General features: G+C 49.3%; 1 protein-coding gene across 5 annotated transcripts; it reads left to right on the top strand.

Moving 5' to 3' along the window:
* Positions 1 to 764: 764 nt before the first annotated feature.
* Pnldc1 (poly(A)-specific ribonuclease (PARN)-like domain containing 1) lies at positions 765 to 22,622 on the top strand. Of its 5 annotated transcripts, none has more exons than XM_006523325.3 (19): positions 765 to 1,494; positions 1,826 to 1,883; positions 2,219 to 2,292; positions 4,808 to 4,847; positions 5,460 to 5,583; positions 5,751 to 5,839; positions 8,037 to 8,137; positions 11,428 to 11,504; positions 11,669 to 11,812; positions 14,015 to 14,084; positions 15,748 to 15,833; positions 16,930 to 16,985; positions 18,522 to 18,586; positions 18,972 to 19,025; positions 19,167 to 19,209; positions 20,525 to 20,624; positions 20,891 to 21,066; positions 21,171 to 21,269; positions 22,376 to 22,622. In XM_006523325.3, exons 1-19 carry the CDS (start codon positions 1,434 to 1,436, stop codon positions 22,437 to 22,439), a joined length of 1,581 nt encoding a protein of 526 aa, XP_006523388.1. In that variant the 5' UTR covers positions 765 to 1,433; the 3' UTR covers positions 22,440 to 22,622. The 5 variants fall into 5 exon arrangements, with proteins under 5 accessions (XP_006523388.1, XP_006523389.1, XP_017172953.1 ...); NM_001034866.1 differs by having other exon boundaries at positions 1,345 to 1,509; positions 22,376 to 22,443; XM_006523326.2 differs by having other exon boundaries at positions 767 to 1,883; positions 4,679 to 4,847.
* The last annotated feature ends 1,158 nt before the right edge of the window (positions 22,623 to 23,780 follow it).

The raw sequence follows: 23,780 nt of genomic DNA, 5'->3' as shown, positions 1-23,780 counted from the left end.
CCCTTACTGTGTTGTGCTCTGTAAACACCCGGTGGCTACAGGGCACGAGTGGAGTTCTGTGAAGCACTGGCCGGCAGGGACGGTTCCTGGCTAGTCATGGGGAAGGAGGATTGTTTGCTGCCCGGGATGTGGGCTGGGCTTGTTTGTTTTGTTTTTAATGTCAGTGCAATTGTAAACTCAGAAATAATATGTGGAGATAATATCACACGTGCCTTCTAGTCACCACCCCCCCTCCCGGACTCACCCCCTAGTGATTTCAGGCATATCTTAGAGAGGAAATGAGTGTGAGGAGCAGCCAATGGGAGGTGGGAATGATGGGTTACTTTGCCTTTAAGTGGGAATTCAAATGTGACTGTAGAAAATGCTTTAGAAATAATCACACAAGTGGCTGGAGCGATGGCTTGATGTGATTAGGAGCACTCACTGCTCTTGGAGAGGATTTGCATTTGGTACCCATGACCCAGAGAACAGCTCACAGCCAGCACTACAGTTCTAGGAATCCCAACACCCATTTCTGGCCTCGGCAGGTACTGTGAACACGTAGTGCACACATGTAGTGCCGGCAAAATATACATAAAATGTATTGAAAATTGTCATGCTAGATAGCTTAGGTTGGAGCTTGGGGAGATCACAACCCCTCTCCGAAAGTTGCTAAAATGTGAAAAAGACATGTAAACAAAGCGGCTTCATATTAGTCACGTATTCATTATTTTAGACAAGTGACAAGCATGGCTCAGTTTTTTTTTTTTTTTTTTTTTTTTAAAGCGTTGATGCCGAGGCATTCAGCATTCAATAGCATGAGTCAGTCTGATCAATATATACCAAACTGGAGACAGGAATATACACGTATATTTTTTTCTTCCCTCATGTTAAATACGGATTGAAGCATCTCACTTAGAAGCCCAGGTTCTCTAGGGGACTAAGTCCAGAACTGAGAGGGTGTATCAGACCATGAACAATGAGCATGGAGGCTGGGCATTGGTATCGCTGGCAGGCGTTTCTATAGGCTAAAGGCCATACTAGCTGATCGCCGGTACCAATGATCTTTCAGCACAGCTGGCAGTTTTTTTGTTTTTGTTTTTGTTTTTTGTTTTTTGTTTTTTCAAGTCAGGGTTTCTCTGTATAGCCCTGGCTGTCCTGGAACTCACTTTGTAGACCAGGCTGTCCTCCAACTCAGAAATCCGCCTGCCTCTGCCCTCCCAAGTGCTGGGATTAAAGGCGTGCGCCACCACGCCCGGCAAGCTGGCAGTTCTTGATGGCAACAGTCTCCACTTTTCCCAGCATGAGAAGATCAAGGCTGTGAGCTCCACACTGAAACTCCCACCAGCCGGCTCTGGCCTTGGTGTGACACGTGCACGAGCTTTAAGGCCCTGCGCAGCGGAAACGCGTGGGCAGCACGTGGCCGCATCCGGCGCGCCCTGGGACTAGCGGCTATGGACGTGGGCGCGGACGAATTTGAGCAGAGCCTTCCACTCCTGCAGGAGCTTGTCGCGGGTGCGGACTTCGTGGGTAAGGTGCCTGGGGTTGCAGGGCCTGTCAGGGACAGCCTGGGAACTGGTGTTTGGTGTTTGTGTACGGTATGGCTTTCCAGGCCAGAGGAGCTCAGAGAGCGTCCTAGGAAGGACAGGAGGCTTCCTTTCCCACTCGGCCAGGGGGGCTTCAAGCAATCAAACCCGCAGCTCTGGACAGCCTTGTCTGGGACCACATACTCTGTTTCTGTTTTCCATGACTGTGTACAGCTGCTTACCTCCTGGGGCATTTGCAGTGTGAAAGGTGGTGCTTTGCTCTGTGCCTGAGGATTTTTGTCTGTTTTGTGCTCCCGTAGGTCTGGATATAGAGTTCACAGGTCTGCGTTCAAACTTGTCTCGGCCCCAACAGATCAGGTACTAATTACTGTCTTACCTCACCGGTGTCTCCTTAGTTAGACCCTACCAGACAAACATTGTGTCTGATCAGGCTCCTGCGGGCTGGTTTTTGTTTTTGGTGTGTACTGGAGGAATTATTATTATCATTATTATTATTACTATTATTATTATTATTATATGTGTGTGTGTGTGGAGAAATCTCTCAATAAGTGACTTTTACTGGCCAAATGCTGATAGGCTTTCTAATTGTGGTAACAGGGTAGTAGGTCTCTGATGACAGGCACGCGCTGCAGAGACCTGCTACCTGCTTCTGATCCCCTTGCCTATGCAGTGAGATGCCTTTTTCTTCACAGTCTTTTTGACTTGCCATCTGAGTGGTATCTGAAGACCCGGCAGAGTGTTCAGCAGTTTACAATCTGTCAGATTGGTGAGTCTGATGTTCACTTCTTTGTTACGGATCATTCTAGAAGCTATTTTACTGTCTGGGTTTCCTGTAGGTAAAACCAGCTTTGGCGTTTTTCAAAGATATTGTGTATCATTTTGTATGCTTGTTCTGTTTTAAGTCTGTGTGTGTGTGTGTGTGTGTGTACACCACCTGGAACATTTACAGTGTGAAAGATGGTGGTTTGGGCCAAGCAGAATTTAACAGGCTTTTATTTCATAGCCTAAATAGACCAATGCAAGACAATCACTGTTAAACCTATTTTATCATTTGAGCAAAAGTGTATGTTTTGACTGTGAGTGTGGGTGATTAGAAGATTTTTTTTATATGTCTTTAGTGTTTTGCCTGCATGTATATATGTGCTCCACAGGCCTGAGATGCTTGGAGAGTGGTCAGAGGAGGATGTCACATCCCCTGTAACGGGAGTTACTGATGGATATGAGTCACCCAGATCCCTGACCACCACTGAGACAGCTCCCTGGCCCCAGTATGTGTGATTTTTTTTTTTTTTCAAAAGAAAACCTACAAGAACAGATTGAACACGTTTTACATTTTGTTTTTTCATTTAATGGCTTTTAGGAGGCTGTGTTGCCATACAGACCTGGTCCTTTTCACAAATCCATAAAAAAACAAAGTACAGATTAGAATTTAGTGTCCTGCCGGGCGTGGTGTCGCACGCCTTTAATCCCAGCACTTGGGAGGCAGAGGCAGGTGGATTTCTGAGTTTGAGGCCATCCTGGTCTACAGAGTGAGTTCCAGGACAGCCAGGACTACACAGAGAAACTCTGTCTCGAAAAACCAAAAAAAAAAAAAAAAAAAAAAAAAAAAAGAACTTAGTGTCCTAAATAAAGTATGTGTAGTAACCATTTGTTTACAATGAAAAGCATCTTTGCTTACTGACAGCCTTCCTATTTTCACACCTAGTGCACTTTTGTATATCTGGGATATTTCCATCAGTGAGACTGAGTTAGAGTGTGTGCATTAAAGCATTGACGATACAGCTTATCATCCACAGTGCTCTCGGAGACTGACACCAGCAACGGTGAATTGGCGTTCATATACAAAACCCCTGGGAATGAACCCGACCTGATAGTCTAAAAAATATTCTGGTTTGATTCTGATTTATAATACTGGGGTCTACAAGTTTATGTGAAGGACCAGATAGCATAAATGCTAGATAGTATTTGCAGGTACTGTGATTTCTTTTACAAGGCCCACCTTTGTAATGGAGGTCCTGACTTTTTCAGTAAAATGTATTATAAAACCAAGCTGTGGGCCAGGTTTTACTGCCTGCTGCTTTCTCTGAGGATGGATGTTTATGTGTGCTGACACCTGGGGCCGCTTCTCCTTTCTTCTTGTGTTTTGCTGCTGCCTTTTTTTTTTTTAATAAGATCTATTTGAGAAGTTCAAACACTCACTCTTGGTTAAGCTCTTTTGCTTTCCACCACTTTGGAAGGTTCCCACTTTGAGTGACTTATATAACATAGTAATACAGAGATTTTAAAGTGGTCACGTAAGCGGGGCATGGTGGCGCACTCCTTTAATCCCAGCACTCGGGAGGCAGAGGCAGGCGGATTTCTGAGTTCGAGGCCAGCCTGGTCTACAAAGTGAGTTCCAGGACAGCCAGGGCTATACAGAGAAACCCTGTCTCGAAAAACCAAAAAACCCACCCCCTCCCCCCCAAAAAATTCACGTTGACCCTTTTTGGTTGTTTTGAGTTTTAAAATTTTTTAATTTATTCATTATTTATTTGTAAAATATCACTTACTTATTGTACACGGTAGCTGCCTTCAGACATACCAGTAAAACGCATCTGATTCCATTATAGATGGTTGTGGTGGCTGGGATTTGAACTTAGAACCTCTGGAAGAGCAGTCAGTGCTCTTAACCGCTGAACCATCTCTCCAGCCCTATTCATTATTTATGATGTATGAGTGTGGGACATGTGTGGCGGTCAGGTCACTTGGTGGGTGCATTCCGCCCTTTCACTTTTACCTCAGCCTCAGGGCTTACTTAGCCACTGCCTTTATCCAGTGCCTTTATCCACTGAGCCATCTTGCTGGCCCCGATTTTTTAGTTTTTCTGAGACAGAATTTCACATGGAAACAGAGGATGGCTTCAAACTCATATTTCTTCCTGCCTTAGCTTCTCAAGAAGAAATGTAGCCAGACTCTTCAGGTTCTGATCCTCCTGCCTCCTCCTCAAGTGGCAGGATTACAAGGCATGTGCCATTGGGCCTGACTCTTGGCTTGTTTTAAAGCTACAAAAATGTTGATTTACCACGTTTGGGAAACCGGCCATGAGTACATTTTTGGTAATTTTGGCACACGCTATGGTGTGGTAGATCTCATGCCATGAGTCTGTTTTGCAGTAAGGATGTGCCCTGTTCTGCAGCCCCCACACGTCTGTGGGTACAAAGCTTGGTGAGGAATGTCTGGTCCTTGGCTGACCTCAGGTGGCTTTGCCTCCGTGTTCATTACGTCTGCCGTTGCTGTTCTAGGATTGTCCATGTTTTCCAGCATCGAAGGAGAGTCAAACAAGTATGTATGCCGACTGTGATGCACACAGCTTCTCCCATCTGTGTTTGGCAGCTTCACTTTGGCTGTCTGAATCACTTTGTCCTGGACACTGTCTTCTTACTTCTGGCTTTCACATACGCACTGTGCTCTCAATGGGGCCTCTCCTGCCTCGTGTCTGAAGTGTTCTTCTGGTTCTTGTCTCCTCCCGCTGGTGCTCATACATCTTGGGAAAGCAGTAAGGAGTGTTAACATCTGGAAAGATGTTTAAGCTGCCTGGTAGCTCTCGGGCACCAGTAGGCAGAATGGTGCACCTTTTTGGGACAGCTCTGCTTGGAAGCTGCCACAGGGGACTGAGCTGGGGGGGGGGGAGTGCTCACCTGCTGCTTGGACTGAATATTTGGGTGGTCATGGGCCTATTTCTGCTTTTGACTTTGCACCCCAAGGGCAGTATGACTCCCTGTTTTCTTTGGCCCCTAGACAGTGTCTAAAATACACTGAGCATTCAGAAACCATTTAGATACTTGACTGGAAGTCAAACCCACACGGAGCCGGCCTGTTGTATGAGCCAGGCTGGCTCGCCTGTCTGTCCTGTCCTTGTTTGAGGGTTTTCTCCTCGTTCTCTCTGCTTTATAGGTATGTAGCACACTCCTGCAATTTCTTTCTCTTCCCTACAACATTTGGGATCCTGGACTCAGAGTTCTCTTTCCAGGCATCTAGTGTGCAGTTTCTGAATCAGTATGGCTTCGACTATAACAAGGTATGCACCTGTTGAGGGGGCTGCGGTTATAGAGGGGATATTCTAAACGCACCGCCGTTTCCCCTCCCTGCTCCCTCCCTACACGAGGCCAAGGTGTTCCCCCTCACTTTGCTGCCTGGCCCTCAAAATGGCTCTTACCAGCCACCTTGTTCTTTTCCTGTCTTCAGTTCCTCAAAAATGGAATCCCATACATGAATGAAGAGCAGGAGAAGAAAATCAAGCACAGTATCCTAAGAGGGAACTGGAGAGTCCGAAGGTAGGCTCTGCCCTTCAAAGTGCCTCTGGTCCCCTGTTGATAGGCTTCCAGCCTGCTCTGAGAATGAGGAGGCTGGCTCATCGTTTGATGAGCTTAGCTGAGGTGGCTTTGGCCACCTGTACTCTCCTGAGAGGAGGGAACACTCCACTTCTTTCAACTCTCAGGTGAACATTATTTTAATCTTGAAAATGAAAATACAAGGCTTGGGAGGCAAAGCTCAGTTGGTCAAACGCTTGCTGTGAAGGATCCCCAGCTTGCTCCTTAAAGCAAATTAGAACCCCAGCCCTGGGGAGGAGAGAGAGGTGCATCCTTGGGGGCTTGCTGGTTAACAGCCTAGCCAACTTGGTGGGAGATTCAGGCCATTGAGAAACAGGAGCTCTGTCTCACAAAGTGGTGGAGAACACTCAGAAAGGGCGGGCTGTTCTCTGCCCCACCCCCGGGCACGCACACACACCCTTACATACAGCATAGTGGCACACACTGGTAATCCATCACCCAGGAGAGTAGGGTGGCACGATTGTGAGTTCCGGGCGAGCCTGGGCTACATAGAAGGACCCTCATCTCTAAAAAAGAAAAAGGAAAAAAGGAATTAACTTTGGGGGTACGGTAGGGAGGGTTAGAGTCAGGGTTTCCCTGTGTACCATGGCTGTTCCAGAACTCACTCTGTACACCAGGCTGGCCTCAAACTCAGAGATCTGCCTGCCTCTGCCTCCTGAGTGCTGGGATTAGAAGCGTGCGCCACCACTGCCTGGTTAAGAAATTAACTCTTAAGTTTGTTACTCAGACAGGAATTGGGTCTGGGATTTACAAGCTAACTTTGAGGTACAGAGGAGAGCAGCTAAGTTGCCAGTGTGTCTGTGTGAACCTAGAGTGTCGGCTCAGCAGGGGCTTTGCTCTGTGTCTGGGGTGAGGTTGCCTTTCCTTTGGTAGGCCCAGATCTTGTGGTCTCCCACTTGTTTGCACTAAGGTCCACAGTGACCACAGGGAGGTGGCAGCCTGGGTCCCAGCCAGTTGCCAGTTTTGAATTATTTGAGGTTTTTGGGGCTTGAGATTTTTTTCACCTTCATCAGGTTACACTAAAAAAAAAAAAAAAAAAAAAACCCAAAAACAAAAAAAAAAACCCAATTAGCTTTGATTCCAAATGTGGTTTTCACATGGTCTGGGTAATAATCTTGAATATTTTGGTCTTTTTTTCCCTTCCTTTTTTTGTATTTGGTATTGATGTTCATGCACAAATGTAGATTGTTTTGAAAGGAAAAGCAGGAAGTCACATATAGAACTTTGCCACTAAGCCTGCCTGCTTTTCTGAGTTCAGATTCGGTGTGGGTAGCTCTCCCCTTCTTCCCTTGTGGATCCCTGCCAGGATTCTAAGCATGCTTGCTCTGACTTCCAGACTTTCCTCTCTTTATTTTATTTTGTTTTATTTTATTGGGTCTTTCCAGACAGGGTTTCTCTGTATAGCCCTGGCTGTCTGGAACTCACTCTGTAGACCAGGCTGGCCTCAAATCCTCCTGCCTTTACCTCCCAAGTGCTGGGATTAAAGGCTTTCGCTACCACGCCCGCCTGGCTCCACTCTTTCTTTGCAGTCTCTTCCCCCTGCCACGCCCCCTCCCCCCCCCCCCCCCCATTGCTGCTTGAATCCTAACTCAAAAGGCCCAGCTGGCTCTCCTCCTCCTCCTTGCCTCCCTCAGCTGCCAATCATAGCTTTTACAGCTCACCTGCCCTGTTGTTTTCCCTCTTCAACTCTAATGAAATGGTCCTTGAGGTTCAAGAGTGAAAACCAAGGGAAACAGTTTGAATTTCTGATCTTGTATTATTTTCGAGTGTTGGAGAGAGCTTAAGATTTCTAACAGATGCTTGCCTTTTTCCTCATGTTCTCATTAAGTTCATTCCAAGTCCTCTGGGAGCCTCGGGCAGCCAGTCCTGACAGAGGTTCACTGGCTAGAGCCCCGGTTCTCTGCCACCCACCCCTTCAAAGCAGGCTTATGTCCTGTGGAAGTCTGAAGACCTGAGTTTACTTTCCTCTTGCACACAAAGACGTGGGGAACAAATGGCCGTTTTCATTGGTGCTGCCAATCTTCATCACAAAGTCACAGCGTTGAAAGCACAGGCTCCAGACACGAGTCAGTCTTACGATTGCCTTAGGTGTCTAGTATGACCTCTGCCAATGTCTCTGCTTTCCTGTGCCCATTTTCAGCTCTCTGGATAAAGACCAAATCAAGGTGGTGATTGATAAGGTGACCCAGTGGCTGGACCTGGCTGAGGAAGGTGACCAGATGACTCTGCCTGGCATCGCTGGTAGGCAGAGCGGGAGGCCTTTTCTCCCCACTTGGGAGCATGCGGGTGTCGTGGCAGTGTACCAGAAAGTGGGGGACAGATTCTCTTTCCTGTGTGCCCTGATCCCAAACGTCCTGCTCATGACTGAGTCCGAAGCCTTTGCTCGGTAGGTAGCTTAGCCATGGGATGAAAGTCCTGACCTGAATTCCCAACACTCATAGGCTTTTTAACCTACACTGAGTGTCATGGGTGACTCAGAAGCCAATCCTTTTCATCTACTCCAATGCCCGTTTTACTGACTTTGGGGAATCCATGCCCTAGTATAGCAATGCCCAGAGCCTGGTCTGCGGTCCCTTTGCCATGGAGTCTATGAGGTCAAAGCTGTCTCCAATGTGTTGCTCAGCTGTGATTTGTTAATGTGTTGTTGTTGTTTTCTTTTGTGTATGGGTGTGTGTGTGTTGTGCCATTTGTCCTGGTGCAGCAGTGACGAAGGTAAAACCTGCCTGCCCCATGGCACAAGCTATGGCAGGCTCGGCCTCAGCTGGCAGTCACCGTACTCTTCCCAGCCGGCCCATCAGGCTCCAAAAGGAAGTGCTACAGGAGAACCTCCTTGGTGGGAAGTAGTGCTCTTAGTTTTATGAAGCCTCAGCCCTTGGTCATTTCTTACTTAAATTCTGTGTGTCAGCCTGAGTGTGGAATGATTAGTGTGCAGACAGCGTTGCTGCTTTGGGCCGCAGTAGAAAGGCTGTGTTGGAATTGGGCAGCTGGCTGGCATCTTCCGCTGAGACCAGGATCAGCTGAGTACCTGTGTGCACACATCGGAGATCACAGTCAGGGCCTTGTGTGTTCTAAGTAAGTGTATCTCCAGCCCCAGCTGCTGCTCCTGCTGGAAAAACTGGTTTTAGTATGTATTTACTTAGTATTTCATGTGTATGGGTGTTGCACCTGTGTTTATGTATGTGCACCATGCGCATGAGTGATGTACAAGGCTGGCAGAAGAGGGCATTGGATCCCCTGGAACTGAAGACACAGATGGTTGTAAGTCACCATGTGGGTGCTGGGGACCAAACACAGGTTCTCTGTAAGAGTAGCAAGGACTCTTATTCACTGAGCCATCTCTCCAGCATCTTTTCTTATTTTAATGGAATATAACTTTAAAAAAAATATATGAATGGTCTATCTGCATGTACACCCGCGTGCCAGAAAAGGGCACTAGATCCCATTATAGTTGGTTGTGAGTAGCCATGTGGTTGCTGGGAATTGAACACAGGACCTCTAGAAGAGCAGCCAGTGTTCTTAACCGCTGAGCCACCTGTCCAACATCATATTTTAATGGAATAAAACTTGTACTTGAAATAACTGAAGTGAGATTATTTAGACCTGGGGTATTTTTCAGTCATTTTCCTCAAATGGAGAAGCCAGTCACCGTAAGACTCAGTGTTTCCTAGCTGTAACTTTAAGCTTTAAAGATAGGTGTATAGAGGCTTGGGACTGTAGCACAGTGGGTAGAGTACTTGCACAGCATGCACGAGGCCCTGGGTTCATTCCCCAGCACTTTATAAAGTCAGTTGTGACAGCCCCTTCCTTCCCCACCCCCACCTGCATCCCTAGCATGTGGGAGACAGAGGCAGGAGCATCAGGAGTTCAAGGTCACCCTCATCTCTGTAGTGAACTTGAGGCAGCCTGAGCCACATGAAACTGTCGCAGCACAGAAGCACGGATCTGTTGCCATAGGCTTGTCAGCCCCCTCAGCAGAGGCCTTTCTGATGAGGTCAGAGGCCCTGTGACCAGATGCTTTCTGTTGGTGTTGGCATGGTGAGCCGTGCGAGCGTCTGGAGGGTAGAACTGGCATCTCCCTAGCAGTGGGCTTGAGCTGTTTCAAAAGCAAGACCCACCATGGGCCAGTGATCGTCATGTCACCCAGTGACAAAGTTCCTAAGTGACAGCCAGCTTGTAAAGGATTGCTGGAGTGTACATTACACAGCATATGAAGACCATGTGCAGCCCAGCCTGGTGGCACATGCCTTTAACCCCAGCACTCTGGAGGCAGAATCAGGCTGATCTCTCTAAGCGTCAGACCAGCCAGGTCCTACATAGCAAGTTCCAGGCAGGCCATAGCTGCATAGTGGGACAGGCCCTGTCTGAAAACAAAACCACCACCTCCTAACAATCCTCAGACATCCTCCCAAGCCAAAGTCATTTGAGGCTGGCGACCTCCCCCTTCACATCTGTCTGGACCTGTTCTTGTTTGTTTCATTTTTCAAGTGTTTGAGGACCACAGCATGTCACAGTAGGTCACACACATGAGTAGATGTGTGTCCAGCCAGATGTTTGAGATATGAGCAGCAATGTCCCTTTCTGCTACATTTGTTGTTTAAAGGACTTTTTAAAAAAAGATTTGTTTTAGGTTTATGCGTGCTTAGCCTCCATGTATGCATACCAGGTGCATGCCTGGTGCCCTTGGGGGTCAGAAGAGGGCATTGGATCTCCTGAAGTTGGTGTTTTGGATGGTTGTGAGCCACCATGTGGGTGCTGGGAACAGAACCCAGGTCTTCTGCAAGGGCAACAACTGCTCTTAACCATTGAGCTGACTCTCCAGCCTCTCTCTTTTATTTGATTTCTTTAGACAGATCTTACTGTGTAGCCTTGGCTGGCCTGGAACTTATTTTTTATTTTTCTGGTTTTAGAGCTTTATTGTAGGAAGGTAGGGAGAAAGAGAGAAGGTAGAAAGAGGGAGGCCGTCCATGGCCACGTGGGGGTTGGGGGAAGGGAGAGAGAGGAAGGCTAGAGATGAGAGTAAGGAAGGTGAAAGCTTAAACAGGGCCTGGAACTTTTTATACAGACCAGGCTGGCCTCAAAATCAAATCTAGTTGCCTCTGCTCCAGAGTGCTAGGAGCAAAGGCACGCAACCACCATACCCAATTTACTAAATATTTTTATTTGAGAAACCAGTTATTTTTCTTAAAATGTTATTTTTAACTTTTTTTTGCTATGGAAGTGTAACTCTAAGTTGTAATTCGTATCAGTTCCTAACAGGGTTAATATCATCAGCCGCAAACTACAGAAACAGCCACACGAGTGCCCCCAACTGAAGAGCATCCTTGAGATCCAGCCCTTAGAGGTTGTGTTCCTAGAACATCCCAGCAGGCACACGTGGACATAGGCTCGGGCACCCGGGAAGCAGGCTTCCGGTGCAGCCCACTGGTCACAGGCTCAGAGCATCTATTCCTTGCAGACTTCTCCCGCGGCGAAGGAAAGGAGAGTTTGGTAGTGTTCAGGTTCTGTGTATGCCTTGTGCTTCCTTGCTGCAGGGTTCCAAGCCTTTGAGGTCCAACTGGTGCTGAGGCAGGCCCTCCCCAACATCTGGACAGTGCTGAAAGAGGAGTGGGTGAGTCCCTGCCTAGGTGTATGTCCTTAGTGCCCCCAGCTGAATCTGGCCTCCGAGAGGCTTCTGTTTCCTGTTTCTCTCTGTGGTAAAGACACATATGCTGCTTTCCAGCTGCATTGCCAGGCTCCCGCTCAGAGCACGCGTGTCTCTCTTCGCTGCTGCAGGTGATTGTGAAGAAGGTGAGCCAGCCACAACGCTGGTACCTTGAGCACGCCTCTTGTGACCAAGTCAGCTGTTGGAAGGAACAGATTCTTCTCTCTGCAAGAGGCTTCTCTGTCTTTTTCCAGATGTTGGTGAAAGCCCAGAAGGTAGGGAACAGCCCTTCTCTTGTTTCTGCTTGGCCTTTCCATCATCTTTTGTATTTCTAGCAGTGGAGTTTGAAAGCCGCTCTGCTAATAAAGTTATCTTTCTTCACTTGACCTAAAGCCAAGAAGTGATTAGAGATTTTTTTTTTTAAGTGATTCTTGGGGGCTGGAGAGATGGCTCAGTGGCTCAGGGCACTTGCTTTTGCGGAGGACTGAGGTCTGGTTCCCAGCACCCGCAGGGCCTCCCCAGCCATCTGTAACTCCAGTGGATCTGACTGGCTGTGGACACCAGGCAGACATGATATATAGACATACGTGCAGCCCAAGCACCTATATAACAAAATAAGTGACAGGTACATTTTTTTTTTTTTTTTTTTTTGGTTTTTCGAGACAGGGTTTCTCTGTGTAGCCCTGGCTGTCCTGGAACTCACTTTGTAGACCAGGCTGGCCTTGAACTCAGAAATCCGCCTGCCTCTGCCTCCCAAGTGCTGGGATTAAAGCCGTGCGCCACCACGCCCGGCTGACAGGTACATTTTTAAGGTGACTCTTTGTCTTTGGCAAATTGCTTCTGGCTTCGTGGGCATAGCCTTGCTTTTTCTGTGGTTGGTTAGTTTGAGGGGAGACAGTGCCTGAGATTCTCCTGTGTCTTTGTTCCTTGCAGCAGCATGGGAATTTTAACAGCAACGACCTAAAATTGCTTAGAGAAACTGTGTGCCTCACAGATTCCCAGTGTGGACCCTGCCTCAGGGTCCCTTCTGTTCATTCACCTCCCCTCTCCCCCTCTCCTCCCCTCTCTGTCTCCCTGCTCTATTCCCTCCCTCCATCTTTCTCCTCCCCTCTCTGTCTCCCTGCTCTATTCCCTCCCTCCATCTTTCTCCTCCCCTCTCTGTCTGTCTCCCTGCTCTATTCCCTCCCTCCATCTTTCTCCTCCCCTCTCTGTCTGTCTCCCCGCTCTATTCCCTCCCTCCATCTTTCTCCTCCCCTCTCTGTCTGTCTCCCCGCTCTATTCCCTCCCTCCATCTTTCTCCTCCCCCTCTCTGTCTGTCTCCCCGCTCTATTCCCTCCCTCCATCTTTCTCCTCCCCTCTCTGTCTGTCTCCCCGCTCTATTCCCTCCCTCCATCTTTCTCCTCCCCCTCTCTGTCTGTCTCCCGCTCTATTCCCTCCCTCCATCTTTCTCCTCCCCTCTCTGTCTGTCTCCCTGCTCTATTCCCTCCCTCCATCTTTCTCCTCCCCTCTCTGTCTGTCTCCCTGCTCTATTCCCTCCCTCCATCTTTCTCCTCCCCTCTCTGTCTGTCTCCCTGCTCTATTCCCTCCCTCCATCTTTCTCCTCCCCTCTCTGTCTGTCTCCCTGCTCTATTCCCTCCCTCCATCTTTCTCCCCCCCCCCTCTGTCTGTCTCCCTGCACTATTCCCTCCCTCCATCTTTCTCCTCCCCCTCCCTGTTTCCTTCCCTCTTTCCACCCCAGAGTCCCATTACCTTGTGTGGGAGCTGAAAGACACTGAAGGTGGATTTTATCAAGTATTGTGGGAAATATTTTTAAAAAATGAACCTGTTAACTCCCAGCGGGGCCAGGCCACACTCCTGCGCTCCTGCCACCACCACCAACTCTCTAGAGCTAGCCCCTGCACCAGGTGATCACACTCGCTCAGTCTCTTGGCCTGCCAACTTGCCAACCCTGTAAGGCCACATGGCTCCCACTGGGCCATCTCTTGGATGCCCCACCCCACCCCCCGAGTTCCTCTCGCTTTCATGCAACATCCCATGCACCCCTGGTTAGCCATCTCAACACCTAATTACTGGGTAGAATCAAGACTCTTAACCAGTCAGATTTATGTATCAATAATAACACAATTTAGAAGATGCCAATACAATAATTTCAGAGCCAAATGGTAATGATAAAGCCAATTATTCTAACCTTTTGATAGCACCACGTCAGCCTCCATTCTGGTTCTCTCACTCCTCCTCAGACCACACTTTCTGTCGCTTCAAAACCTCTCTGATCCTCCCTTCTCCTGTCCAACCACAAGCTTCCCACTGCCCTAATGTGATTGGACAGGGAAAATCCCGCAACAATCAAGTGATCTAAAACTATATTCTTTATTGGAAAAAAAAAAACAAAAACAAAAACAAAACCTGCTTTAGAGCAAGTTTCGGCCCTGATTTTTAGAATTCCTTTCTCTCACCTGTTGCTTTTCTCCAAGTAGCCCTTGGTAGGACATAACATGATGATGGACCTACTGCATCTCCATGAGAAGTTCTTCCGACCTCTTCCAGGTAGGGGTGAAGCCGGGTTCTTCTTCTGGCCTCAGGTCTGTGTCTGTACCACCTTCTGAGAGAGAGCAGGGAGCTGTCCTCAGGGAGCCTGAATCTGATTACATAACCTCCTCCTGTGACTGGCCCATGGTGTGACCTTGGGCAAGGTCACAAATGTATGAAGGAAAGAACCCACCTTTCATTGCTTGACACTTTGGATTTCCTCCCTTGTTTTGAGTCTTTACATACTTGTGTAGGCTGTGTATTTCATCTTTTTTTTTTTTATTAATTTATTTATTTATTACATGTAAGTACACTGTAGCTGTCTTCAGACCCTCCAGAAGAGGGAGTCAGATCTCATTACGGATGGTTGTGAGCCACCATGTGGTTGCTGGGATTTGAACTTCGGACCTTCGGAAGAGCAGTCGGGTGCTCTTACCCACTGAGCCATCTCACCAGCCCCTGTGTATTTCATCTTAAGGTTGGCTTTTCCTCCTCATGCATTAGAGACCTAACGGAGGTCTAGATGTTTCAGGGACTGCCTTGGCTCCTGTCTGGTGGCCGTGCTCCGTTCCACACCTGAGTCTGTCCTTGGACAAATGGCAGTACGGCAGAGTGGGTTGTGTGTGTGTGTGTGTGTGTGTGTGTGTGTGTGTGTATGTGTATGTGTGTGTGTGTGTATGTGTGTGTGTGTGACCTTCAGCTGGTGCCTTTGCCTTCTCTGCTTACCTATGAGGTGAGATGGGCAGAAGCGACCTCAGCTTGGTGGCAGGCACAAGAGGGTTCACAGAGATGTGGTAGGCACTAGACGGGAAGGGACAGGAAGCTCCAGGAGGGTGCTCTGTAAAACAGGACTGGACAGAATAGCTGCGTTTGAGCATATTGGAAGAATTAGAGGCAATGATTAAGGTACACACAAAAACTCGAGCAAACAGAGAAAACAGTCAGTGGGAGAGGAGAAGTGAGGCAGATAGGGAAGTTCCCGCAGCGGGTGGGCTCCCTGTGGCCCTGGGGGCTGTAACTGTGGAGAGGACCCGTGGGAGATGTGAGCAGTGGGCAGCTGGGAGGAGGAGAAGGAGGAGGTCAGGACTGTTTCACAAGTCCACAGCTGTCGCAGTACACCGTGAGCTGGACGCAAGGACCCCCGGGAGAGGCCCTGGCAGGTGTTCTGTCGGGGTGGGCCAGGGAGTATGGTGGAGAATCCTGGGGCTTCTTGCTTGGGGGTTGTGGTGAGGTTTTGTGTGCAGTAAACTTCAGTATCTAGGTGCAGTGTAATTGCACAGAGTATAACCTATTAAGTGTCTATTAAAAACCCCTTTCTTACCAGAGTGCTTTACTTAGTTATAAGGTATTCAGTTGAATTGTCTTGGATTGTTATCTGCATAGCCATTTATTACTTATGTGTGTCTTCCTGAGCTCCTGGGGTGGTGTTAGCTGATGACCACAGTGCACTGGGCCTTGAGTTTGGTGGGAAGCCATGTAACCTTTACCATAGAAAGTGGCAGTGGCCTCGTGGCTGGAGAGCCAAAGTCCTCCATGAGGATTAGAAATATTTCTAGTTTGTGTCTTGTTCTCGCTGCTTTACTGGTTGGCACTGGGCAGCGGCAAGGCGGACTGGAGGCTGGCTCCATGTGCTTCCACTAACCCACAAATTCACGTGTCCCGTTTGGACCTTCCCCCTCAGAAAGCTATGATCAGTTTAAGCAGAACATCCATAGCCTGTTTCCTGTCCTCATTGACACTAAGAACGTGACAAAGGACATCTGGAAGGTAAGGAGTGGCTTGCTTTGGGGTAGGGTGTTGAATTTCATACTTGTGACACTTTTCAATGGATTTTCACATATTCCAAGCCCCAGTTGTGATGTATTTGTAGGTAAATAGTGTAGTTTTCATTGGACAATAGAGCAATAATTCTGTGGGCATTTTATTCTGTTTCGGTTTTTAGGATAGGGTCTTGCTAGGTAACCTAGGCTGACCTTGAACTCACAACAGCCCCCACTCCTCCCACCCCCACCCCACCCTCGGCCACCTCAGCCTTCCACATCCTAGGATTAAAGGTATACACTATCATGCATGGTCCAAACAGTTTATTTTAGAGCTTACTACATATTTTATAAACCTATGAGGGATTCCCAGAAAGTATTATTCTAGAGGATAAGGCGCCCCTTGTAAAGTCTGGAGAAAACCCCGTTGTCAAGCACTGAAGTCATGGGTTCTCTGACAGAGTTAGAATCTCAGGAGAGGTTGCAAACTGATCCTGGCTCCACTGTCCACTTTATGCGTGGTCCAGAGTGGGGGCAGGCGATATTCCAAAAGCTCCCCAGGTGACTGTCCTATAGCCCAGGCCACACACAACGTGTAGAAAAGGGAAGCATTGGGTTACTTTAAATGCTTTTAGGAATTAAACAGAATAACAGCGCAAGGGGAACCCATCAGGGGTTTAAAGCCGCAGGTTCAAGTGGGCCATCCGAGGAGGGGCAGCAGAACTCGGAAGGAAGGGGCTCCTCAGAGCATTTCTGCCCAGAAGAGGCCTTGGGTGTTTGATCTTGGGACTTAGTAATCTGACGTTGCCCCAAGGCCTCTGCTCCCCAGAAAACCAGCTATTCTGCAGATAGAGCCCCGCCTTAGCCCAGAGTCTCAGATTCCTGTGTTCACATACTTCCTAAACAGAAGGTGTGAGTTCTGTGGCTGACACTGACCTCTACCAGGGTCACTGGGACGTCTTCTGTGATGCCCCCAGAGTCCTGCTCTCCTGACCCTGGGATGGTGTCAAGGCCAGCATTTGCCAGGTCCATGTAGTGACCCTTTGCGAGGCCTGCAGCAGATGGTGACCCCAAGCACAGTGCTCCGTTCTTCATGATTGCAGGAACTGCGTTTCCCACGGGTCTCCAACCTCTTGGAAGTGTACGAAGTGCTGAGCAGGTGAGGAAGGTGTTTCTAGAGCAAGGCCTGCAGCCTCAGCTGCCCTCTCTCTGATTTTAACTTATTCCAAGCCCCCTGGTTTTGATATCTTTGTATGTAATTGGCATGCTTTTCACTAGAGAGCAAAATAATAATTTTGTGGACCTGCTCCCTAGAACACAGCTGCTTGGACCTAACGTCCCTCCACCCAGCTCCTCATGCCTCTGTCTTGACCCCACTTCTGAAAAAACAAAAAATAAAAAAATCCCCTCAGAGGTCAAGGTCTGAGCCTGCTGCCTGTCTTCTTGAACATTTTATAAGTTCTGTCATCCTTATTGACATTCCTGTCCCCAGCAGACACATTCACCTTTCTTACTGGTTTCTTTTGAGGCAGGACCTCAGGTGGCTTGGGCTGGCCTTGAATTTGTTGTATAGACAGGGATGACCTGAACTTCTGATCCTTCTTCTGTCTCTCTTCCAAATGCTGAGATTATAGGCCTGTACCAGTATGCTCAGTTTTATGGGGGTGTTGGGGCTAGAACTCAGGGCTTTGTACATGCGAGGCAAGCACTTGAATAGCTAAGCTGTATCCCACATACCCTCCTTGTCTGAGGCCAGCAGGGCTGCTCTCTTACTCGCTTACCACCCTTTCCCTGCATCCTCCCTTCTCTTAGACCCTGCCTGCTTGTCCTTTTCCCAGGTATCCAAGCCGCCACACCCTTTACCATCTAAAACTTAAAACCAAGCTGCTCACTTTTTGACCCTCTCCCTGGCTCCCATGGTAACCCATAGTTTTCGAGAGAACTTGTGGGAAATATGTGCCATCAGGTTGTAGGATAAGAGTCAGAACTTCTTCACTGGTGGGAAGCCTTTGGTGGGGTGCCTAAAACTGGTATAGTAACATACCTGTTCCCTAGAGACAGGTTATCCAATCTTTAGTCCCCTTCACAGCCTCCCTTCACCCATGCCCACTGCTGTTAGGTTTCTTCCCCTTTGACGGTTACTCAGGATACCTGTGCTTGTACTTGGCAGGGTGTTGCACATGTGGCATTAGGACTAGACCATGGTCCCTGAGCTGTTCAAATTTGCTTTACAGTGCCTTGGAGCTTGGGCTTTCTCCTCCTTTGGCACGCTCTGGATTTCTTTGTCGTGGTGAGAGGGTTGGTTGGTGTCCCTGTTTGTTTCGTTTTTTTGTCTCTGATATTGCATCTTGGAGCCACTCCCCCTGAGCCCTCTTCTCGACCATTGTCTTTTCTTGGCGGGCCTTTACCCCCACTTCGCTTGTGTTACCACCACACTGCTTTTGTGCAGCTCTAGTTCACAGTTGGCCTGTTGTCTTCTGTTGTTTTCCTTTGTTTGAAGCTTCAGGGATTGAACCCAGAGCCTCATGGTCTATGGCCTTGTCAAGACCTCATCGGGGTCCATGCTTAGATAATCCATGTCTTTTAAAAAAGGGATGTGCTGAGCATGGATCTCTATAACTTAAGGAGCTTGGGGTCAAGAAGGAGGAGTTACTTTTAGTGAGTTGATCTTTATCCCCCTCTGTTTTTCTAATAGTAACTTGAATCCCACTAAGGATTCTGGACCGGTGATTATTCACGCAAGACAGTGTAAAAAATACGGTATGTCCCTGGCATAGCTGGCCAAGTGCCCTGGGGCTGAGTTGAGGGTTCTGCACTCTGGTCCCCCAGGCAGCAGGCTATAGCCCTGGGTTGGGTTCCTTCCTGGCCCGCCTTGCTTTGTTCCCCACAACTCTGCCTTACAGGTATGCTAAGCTAGAGAACTGTTCCGGGCACAGGAACCTGCTTTCTCTCAGTGTGTGAGGTATAGGCTGCCATCTCCACATAGCCAAGACCAGAGTGAGAAATGTTTATGAGCCGGGAGAAGGGTACACAGTGCGTGTCACACTTGCCACAGTTGTTGACTAGGATGGGAAGAGAGGTTTCCTCCTCACGATGGTTCTAATCACAGTTCGGTCATTTGTCTCTTTTGGAAAAACCACTTCAGCTGAGACCAAGTGCCCTCACGAAGCAGCCTATGACGCTTTCCTCTGCGGGTCAGGTAAAGTGTTCCGTTTGAAGGGTCTCGTGCTCTATTGCTGTGGACTGGGTCTTGTTTGGTTCCTGTTTGGTAGCACAAAGAGCTGACTTGGCATTTTCCACAGGCCTGAGATCCGTTCCGTCTATTGTTTTTTTCTTCTAGTTCTTTTGAAAGTGGCTCACTTGCTCCTGCAGAGGGTGCATGGGTGAGTGTCCTTCCTTTCATCCTGGTACTAAGTCCTCAGGTCTCACTCAGCAAACCCTTGTTAGAAGCCAGGACCTCCAAAGAGAAGGAATGTATAGTATGTGGGTGTCTCTCCCACAGCCAGTGCAGTGTTGAAGTGAGCAGTCTGCTCCACAAAGCCCTTTGCTGCCACGATGCCTTCTGCCTGGGTCCTGCAATGCCTTGGCAATATGGAGACTGGCGTGTGCATTAGGGAACCTACACAGCAGAGTTGGACTAGTGTCCTAGTTTCTCTTAGAGAACTTCCCGGCTCAGTGCTGTAGCCTTGCCAGCTACAAATGTTTCCTTAGCTCTCAGAGGCTACAGTGAAGAGAGAGGATAAAGTGTTCAAATGAAACACACATCACCAGGGGTTCATAAAGGCCGCAGGGAGGGCAGTGGCTGGGACACAGAAACCCAAATCGGAACATAAGCACATGGCCCCTGATGGTGGTATTCCATCCCGTGTACCCCTGAGCTGGTCATGGACACCAAGGGTACCGTTGACATGTGTCAGAGCTGTTATGTGGGTCACATTAATTCCATGGGACTCAATGGGCCCACAAAGGGAGCTGTTCACAGTTATAACCTGTTCTTCAAGACTGGCCTAGAAATGTTTGGACTATTCTGTGAATTTAGTAGTCTCTTCTGGCCACAGATATAAATACAAATATTGTCTGATAAACTGATGTGAGGATTATAGCTTTTGTGAGGAACCTGCTGGCTGGTTTCCTCTCCCTCTGGTGTGGCAGCATCCTGGTGCTCACTGGCAGGTGCTGTATGCTGGCACAGAGGGGGCTGCCTGCAGCAGCGTGCCTCGTTTTTTGGACCCATGCCCTACCCACTCTCTTCATGTTAGCTCTTGTGACTGGAAAACCCTTCTCAGGTTAGAGAAGCTCGTGGCTGTCTAGGCCCACCTGGCGCCTTGGCCACTGCTGCTTCTGGGATCTACATTTGGGGTGCAGCTGGCAGTAGAGGTGGTGGGGCATTGGAGTCAGGGTGATGTTACTGCAGAGGTTATAAAGTGGAGCTTCCTCCAAACAGGGGCCTCTCACTCTCACAGCCTCCTGCCGGTGCTGGTCAGTGGATACCAGAAGTTCTCTGTCCAAACTCTGCTTGTATGTGTGGGAAGCCCACCAAAATGAGCCCCCGAATGGGAGGGGTAGAAAGGAGAGGTGCCCAAGGCAGCTCCCTCCCCTGTAAGGTGCTGTATCCCCCCCAGCACCTTAGCTGCAGCTGAGGACCTGCATAGAAACCTATCTACCTGAGTGCTTCAGGGTCTCTCTCTGTTCATACAGCAACGGTGCTGTGCACGAGCCTGCCTTCCCCCAATACCTTGATGTGCTGGCGCCTTACGTGAACCAAGTGAACCTTATCCGAGCTGGGGTTCCGAAAATTGTGAGTATGTCTCATTCTGCACTCTCATCTCCCTCAGGCCTGGGGTGGGCAAGCAGCCTAGGGCTCCTTGGCATGTGCTGCAGGGTTCTGATGACGATTCGATTTGGGATGCAGTGGGAGCTGAGGAGGAGGGTCACACCTCATGACACTCCCTTCTTCTCCCTGCTCCCAGCCCCAAGCACAGCCTCTTCTACAGTCTTGTAGCATTTTCAGACTGTGTGAAGTATCAGAAGTATGTAGAGTTTCTCTTGGCTTTGTTTTCTTAGAATTTTTCTGGTCCCGATTACCCCAGCATCCGCCCTCCTGTACTCATCCTCACCGTCAAGAGGTGGCCTGGGGTGAGCGAGCAGCAGGTCTACCGTGAGTTCCAGAATCTCTGCAAGTTCGATGTCAGGCGGTTCACTCGAAGCCAGTTCCTGCTCCTGACCAATAAGTTTAAGGAGTAGGTACCCTGCTCCAAGCCCCGCCTCTTCATCCTTGCTGCCTCTTCGCCTTTAGTGGCTGTGGCCACCTTGCTTGCTGACCTGAGAAAACTTCTTTTGGCAGTGCCCGCAGTGTCTTGAAGGAGTACAGGAACCACCCAACCCTGCAGGTCTCCTTGTACCGGTCCTGGAGACATTCCCCCAACATCACCTGCCTGTTACAGTGAGTGACCTGGCAGAAAGTGCCTCTGCCTGCTGGGGTCCCATGTGGTCTGGTTCTGGCCACTGCTGTGAGTTGTCAAGCCGCTGTTGACAGGTGTGAAGTGAATCCCACCGGAGTGCTGGGCCCGGCTCTATCAGTGCACTAGGGTTGGGTTGGGCGAGACCTGGTGGCAGGATGCAATTCAGAGGAGATGGTGGAAGCCTTAGTAGGAGTCAGGGAAGTAAGGAGATAGCCAAGCTGGGGGTGGGTGGGCTGGGCAGCCACCCTTGTATGGAGGTGCCTGTGAGCGGAGGGCCAGTGAAGGGAACAAGGAAAGAGGAGATATGGTAAGGAATGGGTCCCATCCCACGAGGCTACACCAGTGAGGACTATGGATATGGGATTGAGTGGAGGAGGGGGACACGATCCAACTCCCATTTGCAAAGCCTCCTGTGCCAGGGGTGGGGTGGGGTGGTGGGGGCACAGCGGAGGCAGAGGGTAGGAAGCACCAGAGAGCAAATATGGCTGTGAAATGGTCCGGCCTGGGTAGTGAGTGGGAAGGGAACCAAGCAAGTAGCAGCCCCAAGTTAAGTCACATTTGAGTTTGGAAAAACAGACTTGGAGTTGATCCTTAGGCGCTAAAGCTACCATGGACCTACCTTTGAAGGCAGCCTCTTGTCCTGTCGGTCTCTGACCTGACCTCTAGGTGGAAGGCAGCTCATCTGTATTGACCCTGAGGGGTGGAAGTTGAACATCTGGAGGATGGATGAAGGGACGTTCATGGTGGGGGTGTAGCTCTGTTGGTAGAGTGCCTGCCTAGCATGCCCGAAGCTCTGGCCTCAGTCCCCAGCACCGCCTAAACTAAATGTGGTGCATACCTGTCACCCCAGCACTTGGGGTGTGGAGGCAGGAGGATCAGAAGTTTAAGGTCGTCTCTGGCCACATAGCAAATTTAAGGCCAGCCTGGGAATACTTGAGATCCTGTCTTAAAAAAAAAAAAATAGGAGAGAGACATTATTGAACAAAATTGGGATCTGAGAATGGGGAGCAGAGCCTGTGCCAATTGCCACCAGTCCCCAGGCAGACCCTGCCTCATCCAGGCCTCTGACTGTGCCTTTGTCTTACAGGGTCTGCAGCATAGTCACCACCTGGGCCATGATTGCATTTCTCCTGGGAAGACCCATGCCCTGAGAGCAGTGAGCCACCTCAGCTTCTGTCTTAGTCTCTGGAGATGGCCCTCGTGGCTCGTTTGTATAAACCAGTTTGTTTTCATGCAGACCCTTGCGGTCCTCTGTACATAGTCTGTTGTGTTGTAAATGTGAGATTCTGTAAATATGGCTGATGATAAAGAAACCCTTGTGTGTCGGACCTCTGTACATGGCCAGTGCATTCCTTCCTGTCAAGCGCTGGGAGAAGTCCCCGGCCTCTGGGGTTGAAGCCACTGCTCCAGCATGCCCAGAATTCTGGTGGCTTTGCGTGAGTGAAGGGGCTCCTAGGGACAAGGAGCTGGCAGAGATGAGGGAAGGGGCTGCTGTGGCTTCAGTAGATGCTGTGTGAGCGACACACTGGGCCAACACTGGGCTGCAGAGATCAGTAAGGCCCCCAGGGCTCCAGGCTCATGGAACTCTCAGGAGAAGAACAGAAGAGCAGACCCTGAACAGGTCAGCAGGAGAGAAGTTGCAGACAGAATATGAAGGCAAAGCACGAGGCCTTGTCACAGAATGGAGTGATGCGAATGACCCACGCTGGGGGAGGCTCCACTCCTGCTGGCCCTGCCCCAGTGGAGCAGCACAGGCCGTGTGTGAAATCCATAGTTACACGACGGAGCAGGCGCTGCACTAACGCATTGCTGCTCGAAGACCAGACACAGCACCTACCTATCTCACCAGAATGCTTTTAAAGCCTCAGTTTTTGAGATGAAGGGAGGAGCGTTATCATTTTCTCTCCAGAGCTGAGAAGACAGGTGACCCAAGCTTTTAAGTTGTGGGGTGGAGCAAACTCAGTCTCCTCACCCTGGACCCTCAGGGACTGGTTCTGAGCCTTGATTTCCACATTTCACTGTCCCTTGATAGAGGCCACCTTCCTCAGGTGATAGATAGGCCGCTCTTACAGCAGGATTCAGACAGTGGAGACCTGTGGAGGTGGAGGATGACTGGAGGAGCTGGCTGATAACAACCCTGTTTCACCTGACCTTTTTGTTTCAGGGCATTGTCTACAGAGCCTCCTGACCCTGGTAACACCAGCTTATCTCCCCTCAGCTTCTCTAAGGAGCCTGGGTGAAATCCGTTGGTCCCAGGGTCTTAGGTGGCTTCCTATCCCATTGGATGTTTATTTTTAGTTTTTTGAGACCAGGGACCATTGTGTATCCCGAGCTGTCCTGGAACTTGCTATGCCGACCAGGCTGTCCTCGAACTCACAGAGATCCATCAGGATCAAAGGTCATTTGACTTGCTTCTGTTTTCTTGACGGCCACATGCCACGTGGGTGACAGAACTCACTTAACCTCGGGTGCCAGCCCGTTCCCACATGGCT

This window comes from Mus musculus, chromosome 17, assembly GCF_000001635.26.
Source record: "Mus musculus strain C57BL/6J chromosome 17, GRCm38.p6 C57BL/6J".
Classification (NCBI taxonomy): domain Eukaryota; kingdom Metazoa; phylum Chordata; class Mammalia; order Rodentia; family Muridae; genus Mus; species Mus musculus.
This window is presented reverse-complemented; position numbering and strand designations above follow the sequence as displayed.